This window comes from Nymphaea colorata, chromosome 1 (genome assembly GCF_008831285.2).
Source record: "Nymphaea colorata isolate Beijing-Zhang1983 chromosome 1, ASM883128v2, whole genome shotgun sequence".
NCBI classification, from domain to species: Eukaryota; Viridiplantae; Streptophyta; class Magnoliopsida; order Nymphaeales; family Nymphaeaceae; genus Nymphaea; species Nymphaea colorata.
The window spans coordinates 23,885,001-23,910,492 of NC_045138.2; the positions used below are offsets into that span (position 1 = coordinate 23,885,001).

General features: G+C 36.1%; 2 protein-coding genes across 3 annotated transcripts; one reads left to right on the plus strand and one right to left on the minus strand.

Moving 5' to 3' along the window:
* Window positions 1-637: 637 nt before the first annotated feature.
* Window positions 638-25,015, minus strand: LOC116249160 (cycloartenol-C-24-methyltransferase). The gene is made up of 14 exons (XM_031622337.2): window positions 24,880-25,015; window positions 23,811-23,888; window positions 14,207-14,273; window positions 11,521-11,594; window positions 11,242-11,326; window positions 11,089-11,144; window positions 9,632-9,686; window positions 8,849-8,896; window positions 8,599-8,682; window positions 8,379-8,495; window positions 3,357-3,440; window positions 3,120-3,245; window positions 2,687-2,784; window positions 638-938 (listed from the first exon to the last, which is right to left on the minus strand). The coding sequence occupies exons 2-14, from the start codon at window positions 23,885-23,887 to the stop codon at window positions 863-865; spliced, it is 1,047 nt and encodes a 348-aa protein (XP_031478197.1). The 5' UTR covers window position 23,888; window positions 24,880-25,015; the 3' UTR covers window positions 638-862.
* On the plus strand, window positions 15,392-23,803 carry LOC126409844 (uncharacterized). 2 transcript variants are annotated; one of them, XM_050076428.1, is made up of 4 exons: window positions 15,392-16,541; window positions 16,660-18,513; window positions 18,604-18,808; window positions 18,906-23,803. In XM_050076428.1, the coding sequence occupies exons 2-4, from the start codon at window positions 16,662-16,664 to the stop codon at window positions 19,192-19,194; spliced, it is 2,346 nt and encodes a 781-aa protein (XP_049932385.1). In that variant the 5' UTR covers window positions 15,392-16,541; window positions 16,660-16,661; the 3' UTR covers window positions 19,195-23,803. The 2 variants fall into 2 exon arrangements, with proteins under 2 accessions (XP_049932385.1, XP_049932371.1); XM_050076414.1 differs by having other exon boundaries at window positions 15,392-18,513.
* Window positions 25,016-25,492: the final 477 nt, after the last annotated feature.

The following is a 25,492-nucleotide window of genomic DNA, read 5'->3' on the forward strand; positions in this document are numbered from 1 at the left end:
TTCATACGTTTATCTTTATTTACAGATAATTTTAACGTTTTGTAGCTGTGAATGAACATACTTTATATTTTTGACTGGTTTAAGGTCTTACCATGCACATATTGATTGTAAATAGCACCCTAATTAGTTTAGAGTGCCTTCAGACCCCACACACGTAAGGAGATCATTTCAGTTATATTTAATATTAAGATAGCGTATAAATTGCAGTCCTCACGAACCCACTTTATGAAATCCCCTTATTTGCTTAAACAAATCATGCCCTGCACCAATTATGCAGTATTTTCTTGCATTAACTTCATGACAGCAAATCGTGCTATATGCTAAGTGCATAGGCATAACTCGTGAACACCACCCTTATATTTGTGCTGCGCATAGTCAATTAACAATTTAAATAGGGGAAACAGATATTTGGCTTTCGGAAGAGCAACTTAATATTGTTCTTGCTCTAAATAAATATCTAAAATTCAATTGAGGAAAGATAAACCAGAGTAAGCAATCCAATGTCGTTGAATGTAACTCTCTCCCTCTCCCTGTGTGTGTGTGTGTGTGGAGCTGACCTCAGAGGAACGCCTAAGTGATGGCCGATGTGAGAGCCAAACATGGCAGACCCTTGGGAAGGCATCCCATTAGCAAGACATAAACAGCAACATTTATGGCAAACCCTTGACAGCTGGGTAAATGTAATACATGATTCTCCACAAATGAAGGAGCCCAAAACCGTATGGAGCTCAGACAGATCCATATTACAAAGCACAAGACGGAAACTAAGGGAAAGAAATACCATGAACGGCAGGGAAAACAGTATCCTGGAGTAGATCTTGTAACAAAGAAGGCAGAGGCTGCAAATATCACGTGTTCAGTATCAAGCTGAGGGATTATCATCCGAGGATAGCGGCTTTCTACCCAAGAAGAAGTACATAGGCGTGAAGATCTCTTTCCTGGAAAAATTAGAAAAAGAACAAAACATACGTTCAGATCATTGTCACAGAAAACCCATTCTACTTCAAAAATAGGTCATCCAAAAAGACCTGACTTCTTAAAAAAACGCCAAAAATGAAAAGAAGCCAAACAAACATTTAAAACACATTTTTTCAGTTTTTTTGGGCATTTTTTGTGCATTTGTTATCACTGCATTTTATTTTCACATTTTCTGCATTTTAATTTTAGGTTTTCCCTTTTAATTTTTTTTAAAAAACTTACCAAGATTTTATTTTCACATTTTCTGCATCTTAATTATAGGTTTTCCTTTTTTAAATTTTTAAAAACTTGTTGAGATTTTCTCGTGTTTCCACTTTGTTGTTTTATACTGACAAAAACATCACCGTCTAAAACCCGAAAACATATTTGTGACAATAGTTTAAATATAGTTGGCAAGGCATCTAATTTTATCACCTGTGATGTACGATTAATGACTAACTAAACTCGAGAATAACACACCCCTGAATGAATATGAAAGTCAACTGCCTGTTCTCCAAACATCAGATAGTAAGCCTTTTGTTATCTTCATGCAAACTGTATATCTTTCTGCTCCTTTTTGATGTTTTACAGTCTGTGAAGAAGACCACATGCAAGAAGAATGAAAAAGGAAGGCATATTTTATACTGCATTATCCAGAAGACGACCATATAGATGTCCGATGGCGATAGATAAAGCCTTTGTACTCATCCCTGACTTACAGGTCCGACAAAATTTTTCCTGCTTAATTGTGACCAATAAATCGATCTCTGAATTTTGCAGTTCGAAGAGATACCCTTGTAACTTTAACCATCAGAGAAGCCTTCGCTTAGTTATATATTCTCTGCAATAGGTTGTTGCTTCTCTCTCTCACACTCTCTCTCTCTCTCTCTCTCTCTCTCTCTCTCTCTCTTCCCCTAATTACATCATTTACTCAAAGACATGCTTTTGTTGACAATGCTTAGGTAAATGATAAGGATAAATATACTATACTTGTCAAAGCAGGATTAGGCGTGATAATGAACCATAAATAGGGTATGAAAAACAAAAACTTAAATATCGTCTGGCTTGCATATGTGCATTTGTTCTATATGCACAAGCACAGGTTGGAAGAATCACCATGTACTTTTGATTTTAGTCTCTGGCATGACAGCTGCTTGTTTCAATGCGATGCACACTGTTTCATCATGCACTATCTTGGAAAGTGTGTGTGCGTGTGGATATCTGTACCTGACCTCAACGTCGTGTCCAGGTTATAGTCTAAACTTTTTACAAGAAACACACTGAAGTTTTGATGATATAACAATAATATGCTTAAGTTTGGATTTCTTTCATTTAACCGCCTGTTGCTTATGTAACCTAAGCACTTAAATGAAAATCAAAGCTTAAGCATATTTTTGTCATTTCACCAAAACTTGAGCATTTTTTGTAAAAATTTTAGTTTGGAGTCATTTGACAGCCAAGGATCTTAGATCTATGGATCTGATGTTGCAGGATGTTGCTGATATAGCAAAGAAAACTACAATTTATAGTTCATCAATCAGGGTGTTTCAAGCCAGAACTAAGAACCAGACTTAGATTATTTGGATGTTTTACAGCCATAAGGTTGGGGCTAAGGTCACAGGGAAGGTCTAATCCTAAATCCATCGATTTCATAGTTGTGGATCTAAGATTTTATTAGATCACATTAAATAAGAGGAATCAAACACCCAGGGTAGAATTTACAACTCACCTTCCACCTGCAACAAGACTGTCAGCAGCCTTCTCAAGGAATGCAGACACACGCTGGCTTCCTTCTGGTGCCAATCCTAGATACTCAAAAACCCTGACCTGGAGGTTCATAGATAGTCAACCTGTCAACATGAGAGAGAGAGAGAGAGAGAGAGAGAGAGAGAGAGAGAGAGAGAGAGAGAGTTTACAGTCTCCATACCAATTAAGATAACTATGCTTGCACATGATTTAACACCAACCAACCCGTTTTTAGCATATGACCAAACTATACTATTTGGGTAGAGTTCATGCAGATGGCTGACATACCAAAGAAATTCACTTTTTTATTTCTATATTAATAAAGTGAGTCGGAATCTTCCTTCTCAAATGAGATAATAGATCTTATCAGTAGCTACAGTAGAGGAAAAAGAAGCCGGAGGGTGAGGTCCTCGTACCATATTCTTAGTAAGGAAGCGACCAAGTGCTGTTAGACGGAAGCTGCTGAGAGAAATGTGACTTGTATCCAATGGCAAATACCACGGGACAGGAGAATTGCGTGTAAGATCCATCTCTCTCACAACCTGCATGTCAAGCAAGAACCAGTTGTTTATTCAATCTCACATTTGTTGCTGGCATCAAAACGTCCACTTGAGAAGAGTTAAAATAAAAACCAATCCAGTATCAACCGCTACCTCAAACCCAGCTTGCTTTAGAGCTTCCAAACACTGTTCAGTTGATCTGACGTCTGGAAGGCCATTGCCCAGCTCTATCTCTGCCTGTTTTGAAGAAAAATATATTACTGGATTAAACACATATTCCATCATGTCCTCCTTGAATGTGTCATTGGAAAGAGTAAGTTTTAAAATAATCGAACCAACAGCTGATGAGGAGAAACAAGCATTCAAAAAGTTGCTGAGTCGGCTGTAAATGTTGTGGTCGACTCAGCCTGACACATAACAAATCACAAGTGACTTTCAATTCGGCAGGTTATGTTTAATGGCACATTTTTTAAATAAAGAATCTAAGCCCTTGTAATAATTTTGCCTTAAATATAAGAACCTAAAATTGAGAGTCCCTATTTCATCGCTTCTTTGTGCCTCCAGTAAGGGTTGGAGGAACCATCATCACCTGCTTTATCTGTCTATCAACCAGATTCCGACAACTAAACCAGCAGGATGGTGATTTTGACAACATTACCAGCATCAACAAGGAATCCAAGAAACGCAATAGAAAATGTCATATTTCAGGCTTGGATTTTATTATTGCTATTTAATGTCTAATATCTAATATTTTATTGTGTAACAATATAACAGTATGTTGTTATATATGAAGTTCTAGTTACACATTACACACATAGCTTGTTAGCCTTGTCTAATAACCGCCATAAAAAAAACCAAATGTTAATGCCTGCAAAATGCTAATGTTAAAAGAAGGATCTTTAAGGACCTCCTCACGACCACAAGGAAAGGATCATGGAGGAGAGTTTAGATCCATGTTGATAAGCAAAAAAAAAAAAAAAATAGAGCAAAATTTGGTTCACATATGAAACAAATGGTAGGCTTAAACATCATAGAACAATGTTGGATAAGAAGGCCAGGGATAAGTTGTGCTCAGGCATTGCATGGGTTCTCTATCATCCATCAATTCCTATAAATTCAGTCAATCCACCTTACTTTGTGAAGATGATTGAAATTTGTTCATCAATAGGAATGGGTTTGAAGTTTCCATCATTATTTGAAATTTCTAGAATGATATCAAAAGAAGGAAGAAGATTAGTTAATATTTTAAAGAATATAAGAAATCATGATCTGAAACGGATTGTTCTTTTACAGTTAATGCTAACGTTTATCAAAGCAACATTAATAAAGTTTTTGGTTCACTGTATAAAAGACATTTCTTAAATTGAGTTGATGCAATTCATATTACGAAGAATCAAGAGATTTTTTTTTTTTAATTTTTCAATGTACTGGTAAACATAGTAGGTGTCAACTGTCAAGCATATTGTTTAAGTACATCATTTTTTTTCTGTCTTTGTGATATGTACTGAATTATGATATATTTTACATATCCAATGAGTTAATAACTTAATATTTAATAACCAATTATATTCTATGCAAATAATTCCACATGATGCACCAATTATCTTGCAGCTGAAGAAATGTTAGAGAATGAGAACAAAATGCAAAAAAAAAAAAAAAAAAACAAAGAAAACGTTTGGACTCTTTTTGCAGCTCATTGCCTAGATTTTATACATGAAATATCAATAAAATCAAAATAATAGCAGGATGTGTGGAAAAAAAAAAAAAAAGTTCATCTACAATCACAATTTTGCCTTAAATTTGAGGACTGAATTTCGTAAAAAGAAAGAGATTCTGCACTCAGTTGTGCGCCACTAACTTTGTCATGCTTGAATGTTTGTTAGAACATCGAATTGACTGTAGAAAAATTAAATGGAGCATGTCAAAATATTCAACATTTACTAATGAAAAAGAAATTAAAGAAATAATATTGTTAATTTTTAGTGGGTTCGTAAATCAACTGTAACAATAGAGCCTCTAATCCATGTTTACAAATGGTCGTTGGAGAAGAAAATCCTACAATGAGATATATTCATGAAGCTATGGGTAGAGCCCAAGAGAAGACATTAAAAAAAATCAAGATAATGAAGAGAGAGAGAATGGAAAACTTATTGAAAAATAATTGACAATCAATAGTAAAATAAACCTCATCATCCTCTTCATGCAATTGCATATTATTACATCCTAAATCTGGATATAGTACACATTTTTTAAAGTATGTTATATGTTTATATTGCTTGATTTATGATTTTCCTAAGATTTGAAGCTGTGTTGATACCTATTGTGATTCAAAAAGCATCCTAAGGTCAGGCATAGTTTCTTTCAACATATTAGAAAGTTGGAGTCAAATACCCAAAAGGAGTAAGGGCATCAAGATCACAGGCAGTTTAGATCCTCTACTTATTCAACCTAATAGTATTTATTTGCATCTTCTATCTATCTTTAGCATGAGTTATTTAAAGATATAAGCTCAAATGTTCATAGTTCAATAGCTATAATAACAAGAGAAGAGGACAAGACAAGTGATGGGTGTTTTAAGTGTGCATATATTTTGCACTTGTTGGGTTTAATTGAGGACTTCTCTAGTCAACTTAATATTTTTGCGTATTTGGAATTTGAATTATAATATGCCAATGATCAGAGAATCTAAAAGTGGCTGGAAGGGGATTGTTGAGATTTCAATCTTGTTCGCTGTTAAGGGAGAGTTGTTTTGGCATAGTGGAGATAGCTTGGAAAATCCCTGTGCGTGCATGTCCAATGGTAAGAGTTCTTGCAAAGCTTGCAGCAGTGAGAAGTAAATTGGCTGTCTGGAACCGAACAGTTTTTGGCAATGTGTTCCAAAAATGTTCTGCTGTAGTGCAAGAATTAGAAAGACTTCAGTCAAGGTCTGGTTTGGGAGTTATGTACGATATCAACTATGAGTTGATTATTAGACAAGAGTTGGAATTATGCTTGCTGGAGGAAGAATCATATTGGAAACAATGTTATAGAGCTTGATGGCTTAAAGATGGGGATAAAATCTTCTCATTCCTTCATAAATGTGGTTAATAAAAAGCAATGCAACAAGATTACTGAGATATAATGGAATGGTTATGATGTTTCTGATCCTCCATCTATGTTTGTTTGACTTTACTTGATGTTAGTTTGACTTATCTCTAAATTATACAAGTAACCAATCATTCTACAACAACTCAATGCTCAAATCACAGGTAAACTATTGTTTTCCTTTTAGAAAAAATAGTTAACAAACCCCTATATATATATATAGGTATGAAAACTAGCTACATGATTAAATGGACAATTTATGAAAATTAAAAGTAATGCAGTCAATTTAGGAATATCAAATGCCATTCACTAGATGTAACACAGTAACAACCATCAAATACCTAGACCTAAAACAAATTCGAAGTTCCATGTGCATGTGGGAATCAAATTTGCCATAAAATAAGTCTCACGGTGAGCCTAGGTGTTGAAGAGCACAGCTAATATTATATAAAGCCTAAGGTTGGCTGTCCTAAGCAACCTGCCTCGTGAAAATGCTTACATCATGGCTAGGGTACTTGGGTGTCCAATAATCTATATCTTTTTCTCTGTAATAACCTAGAAAATCTTTTGTATGTCTAATTTTTCCTTTTCCACCCTTTTCGTCTACTTTAAGAAACAGCTTTTTTTCTTTTTCTTCTTTTGGTTCTGTCTTCTTTCTCTCTTTTTTTTGTTGTTCTGCAAATCTTCCTTTTCGCATATAGCATCTCATAAACCATGATATAAGTTGATCTATTAACTGATAATAAGTTCAGAAAGTCCTGAACACATACGTACACATCTATGCATGCCTGCCTAGGCTGGTTGTTCCTACATGACCTATATAAAAATGTTCAATAGCCTACATTTTTTCTTCAGAACTTGGAATTTTTGTCTTTGTCATCTCTTTTATTTTTCTTTTTTTCTTTCTTCCTCTACTATTAGAGGCAGTTTTCTCACTTTCCTGCCTCTTCTTCTTTGTTTTTTTTTTTATGCAGATCTTCCTCTTTTCATTTTAATATGCCCACTGATATGCACTACACTGGTTCAGCCAAACTGAATGGTACACAAACATGGATACTCGTATAGTTCGCATGCTATTATATTCTTTCTTGTTAAGATGGAATTTGTGATTATATTGAGTATTTATGTTCCCCTTTTCTTTTAGTTCAATTACTGAAATTAGGTTATAGTCACAGGCTTTAGGCAACAAAAATAAAAATGAGTGATTTAGCAATTGGTACCTAGCAAAGTACAAGATTTTGCAGATTCAGTAATGATGAATAGCATTGATGTCAAAATGAAAATTTGCTGTTCATATCTTATTTAACCTGCAAAGTTCAATTGTTACATTTTATTGAATTTGATCTTTATACTCCAAATTATGCCTACTATTGTGTATAGAATGTTTAATGTGTTACGTATTAGTGTGGTTGTAGACATTGATTTGAAGTGTTCTCAAAAAACGCAGGGAGACCGCCTTACATATAAACATACATATTATATATCTATATATATACAGTAAGAATAAGATTAAATTTTTAATAAAAAAAACATATGTTTCATTGTTTACATTTATAAAGCATAGATTTACTAAATAAAATAGCAAAATATACCAAAGAACATACAAAACAAGCCTATTATGCCCTTTATGAGCATCCATGTCGACATGGGTTTGGTGCCCTTGCAGAAGAGTCCATGTGATGTACGTGCATTTTAATTCTTCCACTGCTACAAGTTGACAGTCACAAAGTCTTCATTGATGATTCAGTTTCATTGTTGATTTTACCATTTAACTTTTCTATTTGGTTGATTTGCTTTTTTCCCCCCAGTTCTTGAGACCACTTAATGCACCTCAAACCACCCAATCTCTTTTGGTGCTCACTTTCAGCACCTAAGCTGCATCAGATGCCGATTAAGAACATAGAATAAAATTTCAGGATTGTAGGAAACTTATTTCAGGATTGTAGGAAACTTATTTGGTAAACTTCATGCAATATTTACTTGCAACTTAAATATTAACCATCTAAACCAAATAATAAGAACAAAGAATGATCAGGGAACAGGTAGTAAAACAAAATGGCACGCACCAACAATGTTGCAGCAGGATCTAACCTTTATTTTCTGGTGTTCAGCATTGCTAGGATCATAGGAGTCTGTCATACACCACTCATATGCAGCAAAACATTGACCAGGCTTTAGCACTCGATAGATCTCCTTGTAGCATCCAAGCTGTTGCTCACACATAACGAGTTTCATGAAACCTTATCATAGCAAACTTTCAGCATAAACACTATCGTATAAAAGAAAGAAGGCTATAGAAAGAAATACATACTGCATCTGGAGCATGGCAAGTGGCTTCAATGGCATATATTGCATCAAAACTATTGTCAGGAAAAGGTATATTCATGAAGTCAGCCTGCAACAAAATGTGAAAAGTCAACGTGACTAGTTGCCAGTCAACCAAAATTTACAAAAATATGTACTGTTATTGGAGTTTAAACTATAAAGCAAAAGACGAACATGGTGAGAGCTAGACAAAGGAGAAAAAGAGAAGATGGTCTGCATATTTAAGGCTGACCCACCTTTACAAAGTTGCAGAATTTGTCCACTCCAGCTATGTGGTTAAGTGTCTGTCATCAGATGAACAAGATATACAGAAACCTTTAAAATCAAACCACAAAGTTCGGCAAATGCCTATATATGAAAACTTACGAACACATAGGAAAGAGTACAGAACTCTGCATTCAATATAAAGTCACTACATTTTTTAGGTTTCTCAGTACTTATCTGTAATTGAAGATCACAAAAAACACTATTTCATGATATTGGCATGTGTATGTGAGAAATATCTCGGTCAATGCATGGTGAAGGAAATGTGTTGTCCTTACACATTGATATTCACCTCAATTTTTCAATCCAAGTTTCTAAAATTCACAACCTTATTATACTGCAACCCAAACGGGCTATGTGGTTAAGTTTAAAAAATTTTAAAAACTAAAAAATAGGGGAAAATAAAGTAAGTGAGAAACTAATAACACAAACATCAGAAGATAATTAAATTTGCAACAAATAAAAATAGAAAATGAAAAAAAACCTGTTTGGCATTAAAAAAACTGAAAAAGTAAAAAAAAACGTGTTAAAAAACGAGTTAAAAACACGTTTTTTTAGTTTTGAATTTTTTTTAAAAAAAAACACTCCTTTTTTAGTTTTAAATGGCCATTTAATTTAGCATTCGAAAAAAAACGTGTTTTCTGAGAAAGTAAAAAACATATGTAAAACCAAACAGCTCTGAATGATTCCTAAATTTCTAAAACAAATTCAAATCTTCCGAAAATAATGACCAAAGAAAATGAAAGGATTCTTACAGTTCCTCTTGTTATTTGGTATTCGTTGTTGTTCAACCCTGTAACAGATGCAAGACTGCAAATAACAAAAACATATGTAAAACCTGCATAGTCTTTGTATCAATTTATGGTTGTCAATAAAAGATAGGAAATATTAGTTGCATACAACTAACATTTCAAGTCCAATGTAATAAACTATATCACGTAGGTGCAGGTGCAGGTGCCGATGCATCATTAAGGTACGAGTGCATACAGACACACACGAAAGGTAACAACTAACAGTTGTAGTTTAGTATTCACCAATCCACAAGCAGCAAAATAGCAAACAGTCAAATGCAAACATCACTTTTTGCCTTCATAAATTCTAGACGAGAAGCATGGTTTTTAACTTTTTAGTGGAAATAGCATGCTAAATCCAGTAAGCTGTATGGTTTCCTACCTATATATACACCACTGTATAGAATCATACCTAACTATATTATTGCACTAGAGAGGGACTGAGAGAGAACCAGATGATGCATGCATCACAAAAGCAAAAATTTCTGGAACTTGAAGTACAGAATACTGAGACGAAACACAGAGAGAAAGGAGAAAGAGAGATATGCATATATACCATAAGCGCAAAATCGTTTCTGAAACTTGATGTAAGCATCCTAAAATCCAAACAGACAGAGGACAGCAAAAAAGTACAGAAACCAGAACTTGAAAGGAGAAAGCATTGCTGGTTAGGTGGAGACCCTTGGACCTGATGGCTCATAGAGAGAGAGAGAGAGAGGGAGAGAGAGTTGCAAGGAGAGTTTTCACTTTCACCAAACCCCTTTTTACTTTTTCTTTTGGTTATCATTTGTTGTCAAAAAGTTGGACAGTGTTAGACTTGGTCAATGTTGACCTAGCTTAAGCTAAGGATAGAAAGACCCATTGTGCACCCATGGAAATTTCACTGCACACAACTTGCCAGTATCCTACCAAACCTTACATGAAACCATCGTGCAGACAACCACAATGTAGGTGCTTCACATCTTGGCATACCCATACAAGCACCAGCATGGTGCGGTAGTTTAGTAGGTGCATCCATGTGACTTAGATTATAAAGTTCATATACTTGATAAAGAAGACTGATTATAAATAAAAGTGTGAGACATCTAAAATCTGAAGTAATCAAACAAAAAAGATGGCATTTCATATAGCATTCTTTCTACACTTAAATTATACTGAAGGTACTATGGTTTTAGCGTTGAACAACTTCTGGTTAGGAGGTCCAAGCATTTTCTGGAAGAACGTCATGAATAAAGTTTCTCAAATTGTGAAATTCATGCCTGCCAATTCTTTGGCTGCTCAACCTAATAATAAAACAGAATAGGAAATTTCCTCCCATTCTTTAAGTAATGAGCCAATTGACCTAGTTTATTGTAGAAAATGAAAATTCAGACACGCTTTTGTCAGAATAGTTCACATGAAATGAAAGCACAAAACATTACCTGAACCTAGCAATTTCTCGAAGTGGTCCTCCGATACCACAACCAACATCCAACACCTACAGCTTGGAAATGTTTATATTCCACACTAACAACTATATAAATGCACAGAACCAACTGGGCAGTAACTAATGAAAATATTATTAATAGATACACCTTCATCCCAGGTTCCAGACGAAGTTGTAAAGCAAGAAAATGTTCATGACGCTTGATGCTTTCCTGAAGAGACTCCTTTTTCCATCTACAAGATGTTTAATGTTTAGTAACTTTTACAAAGCAAACAGTATCCACAAAGATATACATGCAGATATAAATAACCATCAAACTTATAACCATTAGCAACAGATCTTGTATGTGGACTTATACTCAAGAAAAGTAATTCAATATCTGAATTAACCAAAGCTCCTGATAAATAGGAGAAAATAGGCATACAACCTTGGAGCAAAATGAAAAGATTCTCCCCAACCAAATTCATAGAAGCTAGTCGAAAGATCATAGTACTTGTTCACCTGGAAGAGGGAAAAGAAACATACATGTCAAAGCAAGAATAATCACAAGCACTTTTAATAATTCCAAAATGCTAAAAAGAGATAAAAATAAATATCCTCTCAAGATTGACGAGGCATAAACATATTAACAGACAATAAGCACACAAATATGCATGTTAGACAACAGAAATAAAATATCTCAAGCTTCCACTTTGTTTCTTTTTTACTGGTGACACTGATATTCACTAATATCACAAACATCACAGGTAATTAAAGGTTTGCTTTCCAACCTCCACATCAGCCTTTTTTTCATTTTACCAGCAATCATTGTATAGTCTATTCCATAGCCCGAAATACTGTTCTTGGAAATTTCTCAGAAAAGGAACGTTTTTTCAAACTTTTTCTCTTATGAAAATCTCAGGAGTTCAATATTTAGAAAATATATAATGAATTCTAAAAATTAAATATATAAAAATTCCAAAAGAATTTCAAGCTCCTTTTTTTTTTCCCACATTCATATTCTGATGTCCTTTCTGTTCCTCACTTTTGTGACTTTCAGAGGCATTAAGCTAACCAGACTTATTTTACCACCATGTTTGCCTCACAAGAACCTTTTGACGTTCTCAAGAACTCAAAAACTTCACTACATGGTACATACTAAGTAGACAGTGACCTTGATTATATTTCATGATCATTGCTAAAAAATGGGAAAGTTTTTTTATCAAAAAATGCAAAACAAAAAGGGAAAATAAAGCAAAAAAGGGAAGTAGCAATGTTTAACAAAAGATCAAAATAAAACTGCATCTTTGTAGCATTCTTTCAATTTTTTTCCCTTCATCAGGAATTTTTTTCAATACATATTAATTTTTTAGGGTTTCTTTCATTGCAACAAATAACATTCTCAGGTTTTGAACAGCAAGGTCTTTTTCAAGCATCATTTGGCAGAGTTAATTTGATCAAGAAAATCTTAACTTTTAGGTAAAGATAACATACATGACAAACTAATAAAGACAAAAAAAATAGATAAATGATGAAAACTAATTTTTTGATGATGATAAATAATTTATGTTCAAAGTTTAACCCATGATATTAATGATGAAAAAGAGAAAAATAAAACAAGGGAAGAAAAGGGAGAAAATGGGAAAAAATTGCATTCCAACATTAATTATATAAATTACATTAATCATATATATAAATGACATTAATCATATATAATAATTTATTGGTTTACTAACTTTATTTGATTATATCCTTAACCATTTCTTTATTTTTTGTTGTGAGGAGCTTACCATGAATCCGCTAACTTCTGTTTTTTTTTTTTCAAAAATGAGGTTTTTTCATTTTTTTTTCTATTTTTTAATATGAGTATCATGTTTTTTTTTTCAGAAAAAGAATATTTTTCTGAATATTTTGAGCAATGTTTTATTGTAAAACTCATAAAAAGTGAAATGCTATCATCAGAACCCATATTATGGCTTCATAGTTAGACAAGGATTTGTTTTTTACTAGAGAGCCGAGAGGTTTGCTTCATATGATAACAAGTTGCTTGTGATTGATTGTTGATGCCAACAACGTGCGGCTCCCCTCCAAGTGGCCAAATGCACAGGATCGTCATTGAAGATTCCAGCATGCTTCTCACTAGGTGAGGGTAGCGTGGCCTACACAACGAGGGTGGCAAGGATTGAGTACTACAGGTGATTAGGTGGGGAGGAGTTGATGCAGATCACTGCCAGATTTTGCGGGGTAAGATCCAATAAGACCAATATGCTCCTCCCTTCGCAGGCTGACTAGCTGGTAGTGGCTGACTGACTGGCCCAATGGGCTCCCTGTTTCACAGATTCTGACCACTCCAATGGCGAATGACATGTATTCGCTTGATCACCAAGGTGGTGATCTACTAACCTATTATTGTAGGTTGACAACTTTGGCGCCCTACATCCTTGGATCAGGACACATGATGCAAATGCATGTTATCTAGGTAGAGAAGGGGTTTGGCTCTAGAGGTGTGGCTATGGTTTTGTTTAACATATTATCAAATATTTTGATGAATGCTTTTGTAATAAAATTGATAAAAAAATAAAAATTTTCATGTTTTTCTTATTTTTTATATGTTTTAAATTTTTCTGAACTCCCAAGATTTTCCCAAGCTAAAGTAAGCTTTCATGTTAAGACCCAATAAAATCTTTGCCAATAAAAAAAAAAAAAAACCAAGAAGGATATATTTTCACTGGACACAATACCAAGGAGGGGCTTATTTATATCTCAAAATAAAATTATTAAACCCCTGCAAACAATAAATGCATCTAAAAACTAGGAAAGGAATTATCATGGGCTAATTGGTTCAATAGGTTAGCAAATTGATGTCCAAAAGTACATGGTACTAAACAGAAGCAATACTAGAACGCAGATATCTTTTCATCATTAATAGATTCATTCAAGAAAAGGACTACCTGGAGTACCCTGAATTTACAACAATCAGGCAGAAACAATTAGGTGACTATCGACAAAGAAATTGGAGTTCTAAGAAACACGATATTTTTCAGACATAGCTTTCATCATTAATAGCTTCACTCAATATGATGAAAGAAATACAGTTATATAAGGAAAAAAATGCTTTCTAACAGAAATATTACCATATCTGCATAGTTAGATTTCCTGTCCTCCTCTCTACCTCCAAAAGAAACATGATACTTCTCATACCTAATGTATCACAATAACAAAATGGCAAATTACATATAAAATACTATGAATATGCAGTAAAATGTACACATTTCAAACAACAAATAAATGCAAGAAATTGATCAATAAATGCATATATATTTAAATGTCTGATGGGTGTCTACCAGGAAATTACTAGATTACTGTCTGATGTTTATTTATATATATATATATATATATATATATGAAAAGTTATGCCTACCCACAGTAGCTTTTTGTTGTGCTACGTATCCAGGCAACAGCTCTACTTCATAACAAAAATTCCCTTAAAATAGTAAAGTGTAAGATACAGATGTTGTTCATACTGTGTTTTTGGTTCTACTTCAAGTCTTCAACCCTTGAAGAATTGAGTAATCAGTTCCATTACTAACATTCCTTCTTACAATTGTTAACCAGTATCCAAAAAGAATGTGTATATTTGAGAACTAATCTTAGTTGACTGGTTTAAGACTTTAACAGACCATCAGCAACCAGTCAGACTTGTTCACTGCCCCCACTTCCCACAATATGAAACCTGGGAACGATGTAGTAACATCAGGTTGAATGATGATATGATGGATGAAAGAATACGCGTATCTACTCTAAGAAACTAGCGACTGCATACTTTCTGAACAGTGAGGTAGTTTTAGTTCATTGACATGCAGTTGGTGTTTATCCAACCAGGAATTGTCACTGTTGTCTGTTTCTGTCATAAAGTTACTTTATATGATTTTATGCATTCGCCAAAATTTCTTTCAGCACCCTTTATCAAATCTCAGCTGCACAGCTGACGGTCTACCTTTTCATCTTGGCACTGTCGCTGGTATAGCAGCGATGCTCCCATAAACTGCCTCCTGTGGTGTCATTACTGTTGCTGAATACCAAGACAAGAGTGTTATAAGAATAGTCAGCCATGCTAGATACTTGGCCTAGCTATGAGGTTGTTTCCCTACAAAAGATTGCAGATGGATCTACAACATCTGAATAACAACTTTGGTTTGACCATTGATTGCAGATGATAAGTGGAGCTGATACGGAGTTTGATCCCTTGCAACGCAAAGTACTCACGCATTACAAACTCAGAAATAATAGTCTCTCAATCACTTGCCACTGTTCTTGGCATACAATGTGACTTGCCCATATTTAAATAAAAAGCCTCGGCCACTATCCACGTTGTGTATGGGTGGCATAATGGAATTAAGTGCCTAAATGGACCGATTCCGATGGGTGGTCCACCACCACTAATAATCACTGTCTTCCCTTGTGGTTCCAGCAGCACTTCAGTGAAATCTAGTAAAATGCCTTCCCAAATTTGTTAAGGAATTGGCAAAGGCTGCATTAGGCCTAGGGTCAGATGACCATGTACTTGTTCCTTTGGCACAGATAACAGTTTTGTACCAATTGCTTCATGCTACCCACATTCCTTTCCAATAGAGAGAAAACTTCAAGCACCTAAGGCCTAAGGAATCATTCTAAACATGCACGACCTGCTTCAGGTGACCTATGAAAATTCTCCAACAAAGTAGGAATCAACAGCGAATGTGGAAACAAGTAAATCCAAACATCATGACATGACATTTGATTATTCTCCCCTCATTGAGGATGGGAGGCTGGTTCCTCTATAACTTGCCGCATTAATCACTGTAGCTTTGAGGAATTCCTGTATTCCATGGATAGTCTTTCCCTACAATTTTGTCATGGGAATCCATAAAACGTGCAACTATCAAAAACATAGCCTAACTGCTTGGAGTTTCATCTTTGCTGTTACAACATTGAAATTTTCTAATCCACCAGACACTGCAGACTTCAGTGATCAATTAAGACTATGAACAGTCACCCTAGCAATGTTGTACGTATCGTATGATACGACCCCGTATCGTACGATACGTATCGTATCGTTTGAAGAAAACGATACGATACACCCCTCGTATCGTAAAAAGGGGGTGTATCGGCCCTGTATCGCACGTATCGTACGATACAGGGCCCGTATCGTACGATACGGGGCGATACACCCCGTATCGTACGATACGGCCTAAAAACGCAAAAGGGGGCCGAGACCTACTTATTCGGCTTCTTTTTCAAATTTTTCTTCCGTTCTTCATTTCTAACGCTTGGATAGTGCCGTGAGGGAGGGCGATCGTTCATTTTGACCGTGAAGAACTTGATTTTCATCGTCAAATCGAAGATTAAGTGGTCGATTTGTGCGTGGGTGCTTGATTTTCGTGGGAAGGAAAGGGGTTTTCTTCATTTCAGACATTTCTTCTTCGTAAGGTATGAAATCTCATGTTCTTACCATGTATTCTTAATTTTTTACCGTATAATCGTAGATTTGAAGACTTTGAGTGTTTTTCATTAAGTTTACCATAGGATTTCGTTTTTTTTTTTGAAGATATGGATCCTACATGGCAATGGTGCGAAAGGGTGAAGGAGAATAACCGTTTGAAACTCAAATGTGGCTTCTGTGGAAATACACTTTCAGGAGGGATTATTAGAATGAAACACCATTTGGCAGGGACCTCCAAAGATGCGTCTCCTTGTGTTGGAGGACCAAACAAACCTTTGCCTCCATTTGTGCGTCAACAATGTTTAGATATGCTTCATGCTTTACGTCAAAAGAGAATACAAAAAGAAATTGAAGATGCAGATGTAGGCTATAATGTGCCTTTGGAAGATGAAGAAGAAGAGGATGAAGCTTATGAATGTGATGATGAAGACGATAGCAGTCTAAGAACAGATTTGGAGACCTCAAGAGGTAGAGATCGTAGAGGAAAAGGGATTATGTATGAAGGAGGTCAATCTGGCATAACGGGAAGGAAGAGGAGAGGCACAACAGATGTTAGGGCCAGGCGTGGTATGCGACCACCTAGTGGTAGAGTTCCTACTGGTAGGTCTAGTGTTGGCTCTATTAAGAGTTTTTTCCCTTCATATACCAGCCCAGGTGGTCAGCCGCAGATTCGTGCTGCTATGACATCTAAAGATATGCTATATCATGCACAAAAGCAGGTAGGGAAATGGTTTTATGATGCCTGTATTCCATTCAATGCAGCTAATTCTTTTCAATTCCAAGCCATGGCAAATGCAATTGCTTCTATAGGCCCCGGATTCAAAATGCCATCATATCATCAGTTGAGAGGCAAAATTCTTCAGGATACAGTCAAAGAAGTGTCTGAGCATTGCGATGAGTTGAAATTATGTTGGAAGGAAACAGGTTGCTCCATTATGTCAGATGGTTGGACTGATACAAGGTCAAGAACACTTGTAAATTTTCTTGTGTATTGCCCTAAAGGTACAATGTTCTTGAAATCTCTTGACTTGTCTGATGTTTCTAAGACTGCTGAGATTTTATTCAATGTTTTTGATAATGTTGTACAAGAAGTTGGACCTGCAAACATTGTACAGTTTATTACAGATAATGCTGCAAATTATAGAGCTGCAGGAGATTTGTTATTTCAAAAGTATAGAACATTTTATTGGAGTCCATGTGCCACTCATTGTGTTAATCTATTGCTTCAAGATCTTAATGAGATGCATGATATGAAATCAGTCATTGACCAATGTCAAGAGGTAACAAAATTTATCTATAATCATGCATATGTATTGAGTTTGATGAGAAAATTTACAAAAGGTGTTGAATTAATACGACCTGCACAAACTAGATTTGCCACAAATGTATTGACTGTGCAGAGTGTGGTGAAACAAAGAACTCCTTTGAGACAGATGTTTGCTAGTGAAGAATGGGCTGCATATCCACATGCTCATAAAAGAAATGCTTCTTTAGTTGTGGATATTATATTCAATAACGTATTTTGGGAATCATGTGTGAAGCTATTGAAGGTTTGTGTTCCATTAGTTAAGGTTCTCAGGTTGGCTGACAGCGAGGACAGACCTTCTATAGGGTACTTATATGAGGCTATGGACAAAGCAAAAGAGGCAATTCGAGACAACTTAAAGGAAAAGAAAAAGTTATATATGCCCATATGGAAGATTATAGATAAAAGGTGGACTGGACAGCTTCATCAACCTCTTCATGCAGCAGCTTATTATCTAAATCCTGCAATTAGATTTTCTCCTACATTTAAGAAGGACAGAGAAGTCATGCATGGTTTGTTAGATTGTATTAATGTGTTAGTGGAAGATTCTACAGAACAAGATGCTGTGCACAATGAGTTGGATCTATATGATAGTTGTTTTCGGAACATGGGACTACCTGCCGCCGTTCGAGCCAGGACAACGATGCGTCCAGGTAAATACATAGAAATTTTTAATTTACTTTGCATTTGTTACATTTGATTCTTTTAAAACTTTCACATTGATTTGTTATATTTTTGTTTAGATTTGTGGTGGAATAGGTATGGGTTTGATTGTCCAAACCTAGCACGTTTTGCAGTCAAAGTCCTCAGCCAGACATGCAGTGCTAGTGGATGCGAAAGGAACTGGAGTGTGTTCCAACATATCCATAGCAAAAAAAGGAATAGGCTCGAACATAAAAGGTTGAATGACCTTGTCTTTGTTCGATATAATATGAGGTTGAAACAAAGGTAATATAGGCATATACCTTAATTAATGTTTACATTTTTATGTACAATATATTTATATGAAATTATATACTAACAAATTTTCTCTTATTTAATGTAGAGAATTAGAAAAATCATTAGCAAGGAAGCACACATCTCAGTTCGATCCTATCAGCTTGGAAAATTTTGACGATCTAGAGCCATGGATTGAAGAAGAACCAACTACAATATTTGATGATGAAGATCTTGAATGCTTCAACCTTGAAGTTGAAGCAACAGAAGGCTTTGTTGATGAAGGAGAGTCTGCTACTGCTGGTGCTGGTGCTGAATATGTTGGTGAAGATCTTCCAATTCTTGACGATGAAGAAGAAGAAGAAGATGAAGATGAAGATGATGAAGATTATGAATGATGAATCATGAATGAGAGTCAAGTCAAGAGTGCTTTCATTTTATATGTATCAAAAACTTAAGAGTTATGAATCTATGGTTGTTGAACACTTGATTGAATGTTTTATCATTTATGACTTTATCACTTTATGGCTTATGGCCTTATGCTTTGTTGAATGATATTGTATTATTGTTATGAATTTTGATGTTTATGAATGATGAACGCGTAAGTTTATAGCAATAATAAGTCTATCATTATCTCAAACATGTTTTCTATGAACAATTTATTATTTTTAATTTTTTCTGATTTTTTTTATGAATTTTCCGAATTTTTTTAAATTTTTTCTGATTTATTAATAATTTTTAAAAAAAATTTACGATACGGTTACGATACGTTACGATACGTTACGATACGGCGTATCTTAAAGCCCGACCGATACGGCTTACGATACGCGTTTTACAACATTGCACCCTAGGAGGTAAAGGGATGCCACTTATAGAAGGCCAATACCATGGCAATGAGCTTCCTCTCGTATGCAGAAAGAGAATGAAAGTTAGCAGTCATGGCTTTGCTGAAATAGGATGGGGGTGTTCGTTTTGTGTGAGCACTGTGCTGATCCCATTAATGGAGGCATTTGTCTCTACTTAGAAAAGCTGTGTAGTGTTGGCAACTTGATTATTGAAGCTGAAGTGATGGTGTACTTCAACTCTCTGAAAACTCGTTCAGCTTCGTCTTCCCACCAAAAATAGTCTTTCTTGAATAGAGCAGTTAAAGGCGCTGCTATTTGGCCATTGTGGCTATATAATGCATACAGTAATCTGTCAATCTCAAAAATCCCTTAACTGTCTTTAGAGGTTGTTTGGCAAGCAAAACACTTTGTGAGTGTACTATGAATCGCCCTAAGGATTAGGGTTGGTTCATGGACAACTAGTTCTAGTCTTCCACGAAACTGCTCCAATCTTTAGGGTAGATTCATGGGGCACTCACATAATGTTCTAACTGCCAAACGTGAAACAACCCCTTAGAAGCTCAATCTCAGCCACTCCTTCAATACTTGAGTCTCCTCCAACTCCATTGCAACCTACCCTTGCGTTATGACATGCCCCATGTAGGTGAGACTTTGCTTCCTGAATCAGCACTTCCTGAGTTAAGCAAACAAGCTTGTGTTCTCTGAGCACTCTCAAGGTCTGTTTGATATTTGCAGGTGACTTGCCCAACTTTTGCTGAGAACTAAAATATCATGAAGAAACCAATACAATCTTTGTCCAATAGTGTTTAAACACTTCATACATGAGGGTTTGAAAAGCAGCAGGTGTGTTTGTCAATCCAAACCAAAGGGCATGATGAGAAATTCCTAATACCCTGCATGCATTCGGAACACAGTCCTATGCAAGTCCTCTGCCATTAAAATCTGATGATATCTTGCTTGTAAAATCAAGCAATAAATACTACTTGGCATAATAAATGGGGAAGCTTCCATCTTTCTTTTGGCCAACAATACAGGTTCTTCAAAAAGAACTTCAATTGGGTCTTATGATTCCAATACTCAACATCTATCAAACAGGCATTCAATCTCATTTTTTGGAGATTGGGCATCGTGGTAATTATTTGATTCACTATTACTCCCATCTCTAGCTGCCCTCTAATTGATCGCAATCCATTGCACGAATGAAATACATCCCTGTACCCCTCGAGAATGGCTCGCAACTCCAGTGGATAACTTTTGGTACCTTCCTGCAAACTATTCTTCTCAGATGCCTCCACAACTCCTACACGAAGCCAAAAAACCACACACTCAAAGCCCTCAAAGTCTTTGTCATGGCTTCACTTTTTGCCTCAGACACGGTATGACCCTTTTGGGCGCTGAAATACACTTTGTCATCTATAGTTGAACGACATTGTCATTCCCATGAAATCCCAAGCACCTGGCCTAATGGTTGCAGCCACTCAATGCCCAAAACCACATCAGCCCCTTTCATAGGAAGCACAAACAAATCTAAGCAGAATTCGGCTTGTTGCACCCTTAGTTGTCAAGGCGTCTAGGTGCTGCTTAGGCACGGCGCTTAGCCTGAAAAGGCGTCCAATATCAAACAGGCATTGCCATTCCCATGAAATCCCAAGCACCTGGCCTAATGGTTGCAGCCACTCAATGCCCAAAACCACATCAGCCCCTTTCATAGGAAGCACAAACAAATCTAAGCAGAATTCGGCTTGTTGCTCCCTTAGTTGTCAAGGGGTCTAGGTGCTGCTTAGGCACCGCGCTTAGCCTAAAAAGGCGTCCAATATCAAAAAGATTTTTATTTTGTTACTAACACTTCCGTTCTTTGAGAACTCTTATGTTAAGTCATATCTAGTTAAAATTGCTTGCCATAATATAGAATTGTGTTTAGTCTGTAAATGAAGATGAAGAAATTTACCAATATTTAACAAACTTTTATTATGTTACTTGTGTACTGAATGTTTGATGACCATGAACTGATAAGTGTATGCATCAAAGAGGATTTTTACAACATAGTAATTTAGGAAATGTCTTGCGCTTCAAGTGTGGACTATCATTACCTAGTTCATATTGTTTCTTTGCAAGTTGATATTGTTTCTTTGCAGATCTAACATTAGACTATGTTGAAGTGAGGTTTGCATGTATTTCTCTGATTACTAGACATGCACTAAACAAGAGAAACTGGTGGTCCTTTTAACACAAACCTAGGTTTTAAAATGGATAAGAAGGCTGGCATAGGTTCCACAAAATATGTTTTAGAGCACATAAGATATATACAAAAATTCATGGTTTTAGAGAATATGTAGTTAACGTATGGCTGGAAATTCAACTTAATGAGTTGATATAGAATATGTAATTAATGTATAGAAAACTGTACTTAAGGAACAGAAGTTATACACTATAACAGCACATAATATAAGTATATACAGTATAACAGTGTCTAATAAAATTACAGGACTTTAATTTGAAGGGAAGGTGACTTTTCACCTTCCCATGGACAAGGAGTGTAGCGCCTAGTCCAGCCCAGGCACCAGTCTAACACCCGTCGCCCTAAGTGATGAACTTAGCGACGGGTGTGGAGTCACGGCTAGGCATGGCCTAGACGATGCCTTTACAACTAAGGCCGCACCTCAAATTTCACCCAAGGGCAGCTTCCTTCACCCTTTTAGCACATTCCCATCACCCACCACCATGTCAAAGCTGGGTTGGGATCATATCTCGCAACCAACCATATGTGCCATGTCATAACATACAAAATTGTGTGATGAACCTGCGTCCACCAGTATGTCAATGCCTTTCATTTATCCTCCATGTCAGCCTCATCGCTTACAACACATAGACAACAATAAGGAAATTTTTGGCTTGCTTTTTTTGTCCATCAACTGTTCAGGCCACTCCTCAAATTCTTCATTGAATTCCTACACCAAGTACATGTGAAGGACCACACATCTATGTCCCAGTGCCAATTTTCATCGCTTGGTAGCATACCCCTCTCTGTGATCATTACGTCACATGCTCTTGTTACACATGTAAAGTAAAAGACAAAACTCAAGGCTGATTTTATGCTATAAACTTAGTTTCAAGGTTTTTCTTGTAGGAACTTATTTTTTTCCTCAAAAAGTACGCCTGTTAAATTGCTTAGAAACTTCAACAAGCCATACATAACGAGAAAATATTCATGTTGATAACCACTTAAGAATTGAGACTAATTTAAGTGGACAAATTTTTTACTATTTCTAATGAAAGTGTGCATGTTGTAGGTAGCATATACTTGCTATTTTCTTATCTTTGTGAAATTCAAGTTCTTTATATAGAGAACATTTCCCTAATTTTTTCTTATTATTTTGCATTTTTCCGATTTCTAAATTTCAAGTGAATTTTTAATTTTAAAAGAATCAAATTTTTGAGTTTTAATGTTAAGTTACATGTCTAACTTCGGACCCAACTAATACAGGTTACACTATGCATTTTACAACAATATTGTGAGTTGAGGCTATTGTTATGCATCTAACTTTGGAGCAGACCGATACAGGTTAAGTTATGCATATGACAACATTGTCCGTGACTGGTGTTAAGGGAGGAAGATTAATCATCATCACTCAACTTCATCTAGAAAATGTCATGGACATCTCTAATAAAAGCATTCATTCATTATGGTTAAAAAGTAAAAGCCAGAATCCGAAATTTGAACCAGAAGAAACAAAAAAGACAGTGTGATCATACATCTCATAAGAAAAGAGGATCACTTTTGTCAACATTGCGTATTGTTTCAGTAAATTGACGTGGATGTTAACAGAAGGGAGTAAGACAGAACACAAAAGCAGCTGATTTTCACGACCAAATTTTTTTAACAGATGCTACCAAAGACATGTCAAAACATGAAAAACATAGAGCTTCAATCATTACGATTGAAAAAAGTATCTTTTAAAAAAAAAGAAAAAACATTGACCAGAAATCTTATAAGAAGAAAAATCAAAATAAAAGCAGAGACAACCATGCAGAGCATCAAGAAATAGCATCAAAAGAAAAGGATGAGGAAATCCGTGATGTGCTGCGACTAGATTATGCATCATTAAGATGTTACCAAAACAAGAAATCTGTTTGGCAACCAAAAAGAAGGTAAAGAAACGGTAGCATACTGATCAACGGCCGACAGCACCTCCTTCTTCTCGATCTTTCCCCCCACCGACGTCGCAAGATCTAGTGCTCCAGACATCCTGTATTCTCGGAAGACACACGGAATAGCTCAAGACATTTGAAACTCGGACTAGATACAGTAAACCAAGAAAACAGAAACAGTAATTTATAGCGACAGCATAAGATGCGGAAAAGAACAAATCCGTCCTTCCAACTTTCTTTCAAAAGGCGACCAGAGAAACAAAATGACATGGAAAAAGAAACTCATATCTCGGACCTTCGCTTTTTCTAAGAGAAAGCATACCTCTGTGTGTGGGTGTGTGTGTGTGTGTGTGTGTGTGTGTGTGTGTGTGTGAGTTTCTTATTTACGTCTCAATAATGTAAAGATAGAATGTAGAATCCATTTTTCGGCTGTCACCACTAAATAATTGCCAACCAAACCTCCGTAGCAATTTTCCTCACAGATTTCCAAAGAAGGCGACAAAAATTGGTCGATTATTTCTTCGTCTGGCCATCATACTCAGGAACAGGGAAAAGATCCCAAAAAAAACAAAACACAAAGATATGGCAGTTTTGCTTCATGTCATGACACATTCCGGAGAAAGAGACAACCTCAAGCACCAGAACAAGCCGATGACAAAATCGTTCACTCTTCAAACCATTGCCTCCGAAACAAAATGCTTTGACGAGAGATCCCCAAAGATCCACGCCATTAAGATTGAAGAAACAATCTCCATCCATTTAAACAGACAGAGAGAAAGAGATTCCCCGACATTTCCTACGAAGCGTAGAAAGGAAATGCAGGATGAAAGAGATCTTACTTTTAGTACTTTCCCAGAGAACAGCATGCAGACGCGGAAATGAAGATGACGGGGAGAAAAAAGAGAGAGGGAGTAAGAAGATGAGTCACGGGGAGACAGAGAGAGGCATTACTCGGACTACTTCCCAGAGCATATAGATACAGAAATGCAGAAAGAAAGAGATCGCCCCAGCAAGAGACCATACCTTTCCTAACGCCAAGAAAGCATCACAGATAAAAAAAGAAAAATCGAGAAGCGAGAGAGATCTTACTCTTCCCCAATGCAGAGAGGAACAAGCCTTCCTCACGGGCGAGAGGGAACCGAGAGACACCAGAAAGACAGCGGGGGGTGAGGTGGAAGCACATCCACTATGTGTTCATTTGTATGCGACAAAATTTCAACTCGTTCCAATTATTCCACGTTATTTTCACTGAGCCGCCAAACGTCATCTCTTATTGCGCACGGCTCCGAAACGTTTTCCTTTATTTATCATATAACTTAAGGCAGTGCGTGCGTTGGATTGAGCTAAGCAGACCCAACCCAAAGCTCGACAAAATTAGGCTCAGACTGGCTCAAACCAATCCCGGCCCGCTCAGTTGTTGGGTCAGGTTCAACTGTACTCGGTTCGATACGTACCTTTACCTAAAACCTTAAGTTTCATCTTTTAATATTTCATATACAGTGTCAAGAATTTTTAAATTTTTTTATTGAGCCAGTCTAAACATCAAGCAACCGGCATAAGCGGGAATCAAATCAAGCACTGACTACTCTTCAAGTACTACCAACAAGAGCCATAACTCATGAGGTGCTTTTAGGAACTCTGGCATGCAAAGGGACGGGGTTTATGAAAAAATAGAGAATTAGCGGGGGGCGTTAAGGTGATA

Bases quoted from the DNA above. Each gene is read 5' to 3' on its own strand.
- LOC126409844 (XM_050076414.1), top strand. From the start codon at position 16,662: ATGGATCCTACATGGCAATGGTGCGAAAGGGTGAAGGAGAATAACCGT. The intron at 18,514-18,603 runs GTAAATACATAG...ATTTTTGTTTAG, and splicing joins CAGGACAACGATGCGTCCAG to ATTTGTGGTGGAATAGGTAT. The intron at 18,809-18,905 runs GTAATATAGGCA...TATTTAATGTAG, and splicing joins AATATGAGGTTGAAACAAAG to AGAATTAGAAAAATCATTAG.
- LOC116249160 (XM_031622337.2), bottom strand. From the start codon at position 23,887: ATGTCTGGAGCACTAGATCTTGCGACGTCGGTGGGGGGAAAGATCGAG. The intron at 8,496-8,598 runs GTATGTATTTCT...TGTGAGCAACAG, and splicing joins CTTGCCATGCTCCAGATGCA to CTTGGATGCTACAAGGAGAT. The intron at 2,785-3,119 runs GTACGAGGACCT...ATGAACCTCCAG, and splicing joins GCTTCCTTACTAAGAATATG to GTCAGGGTTTTTGAGTATCT.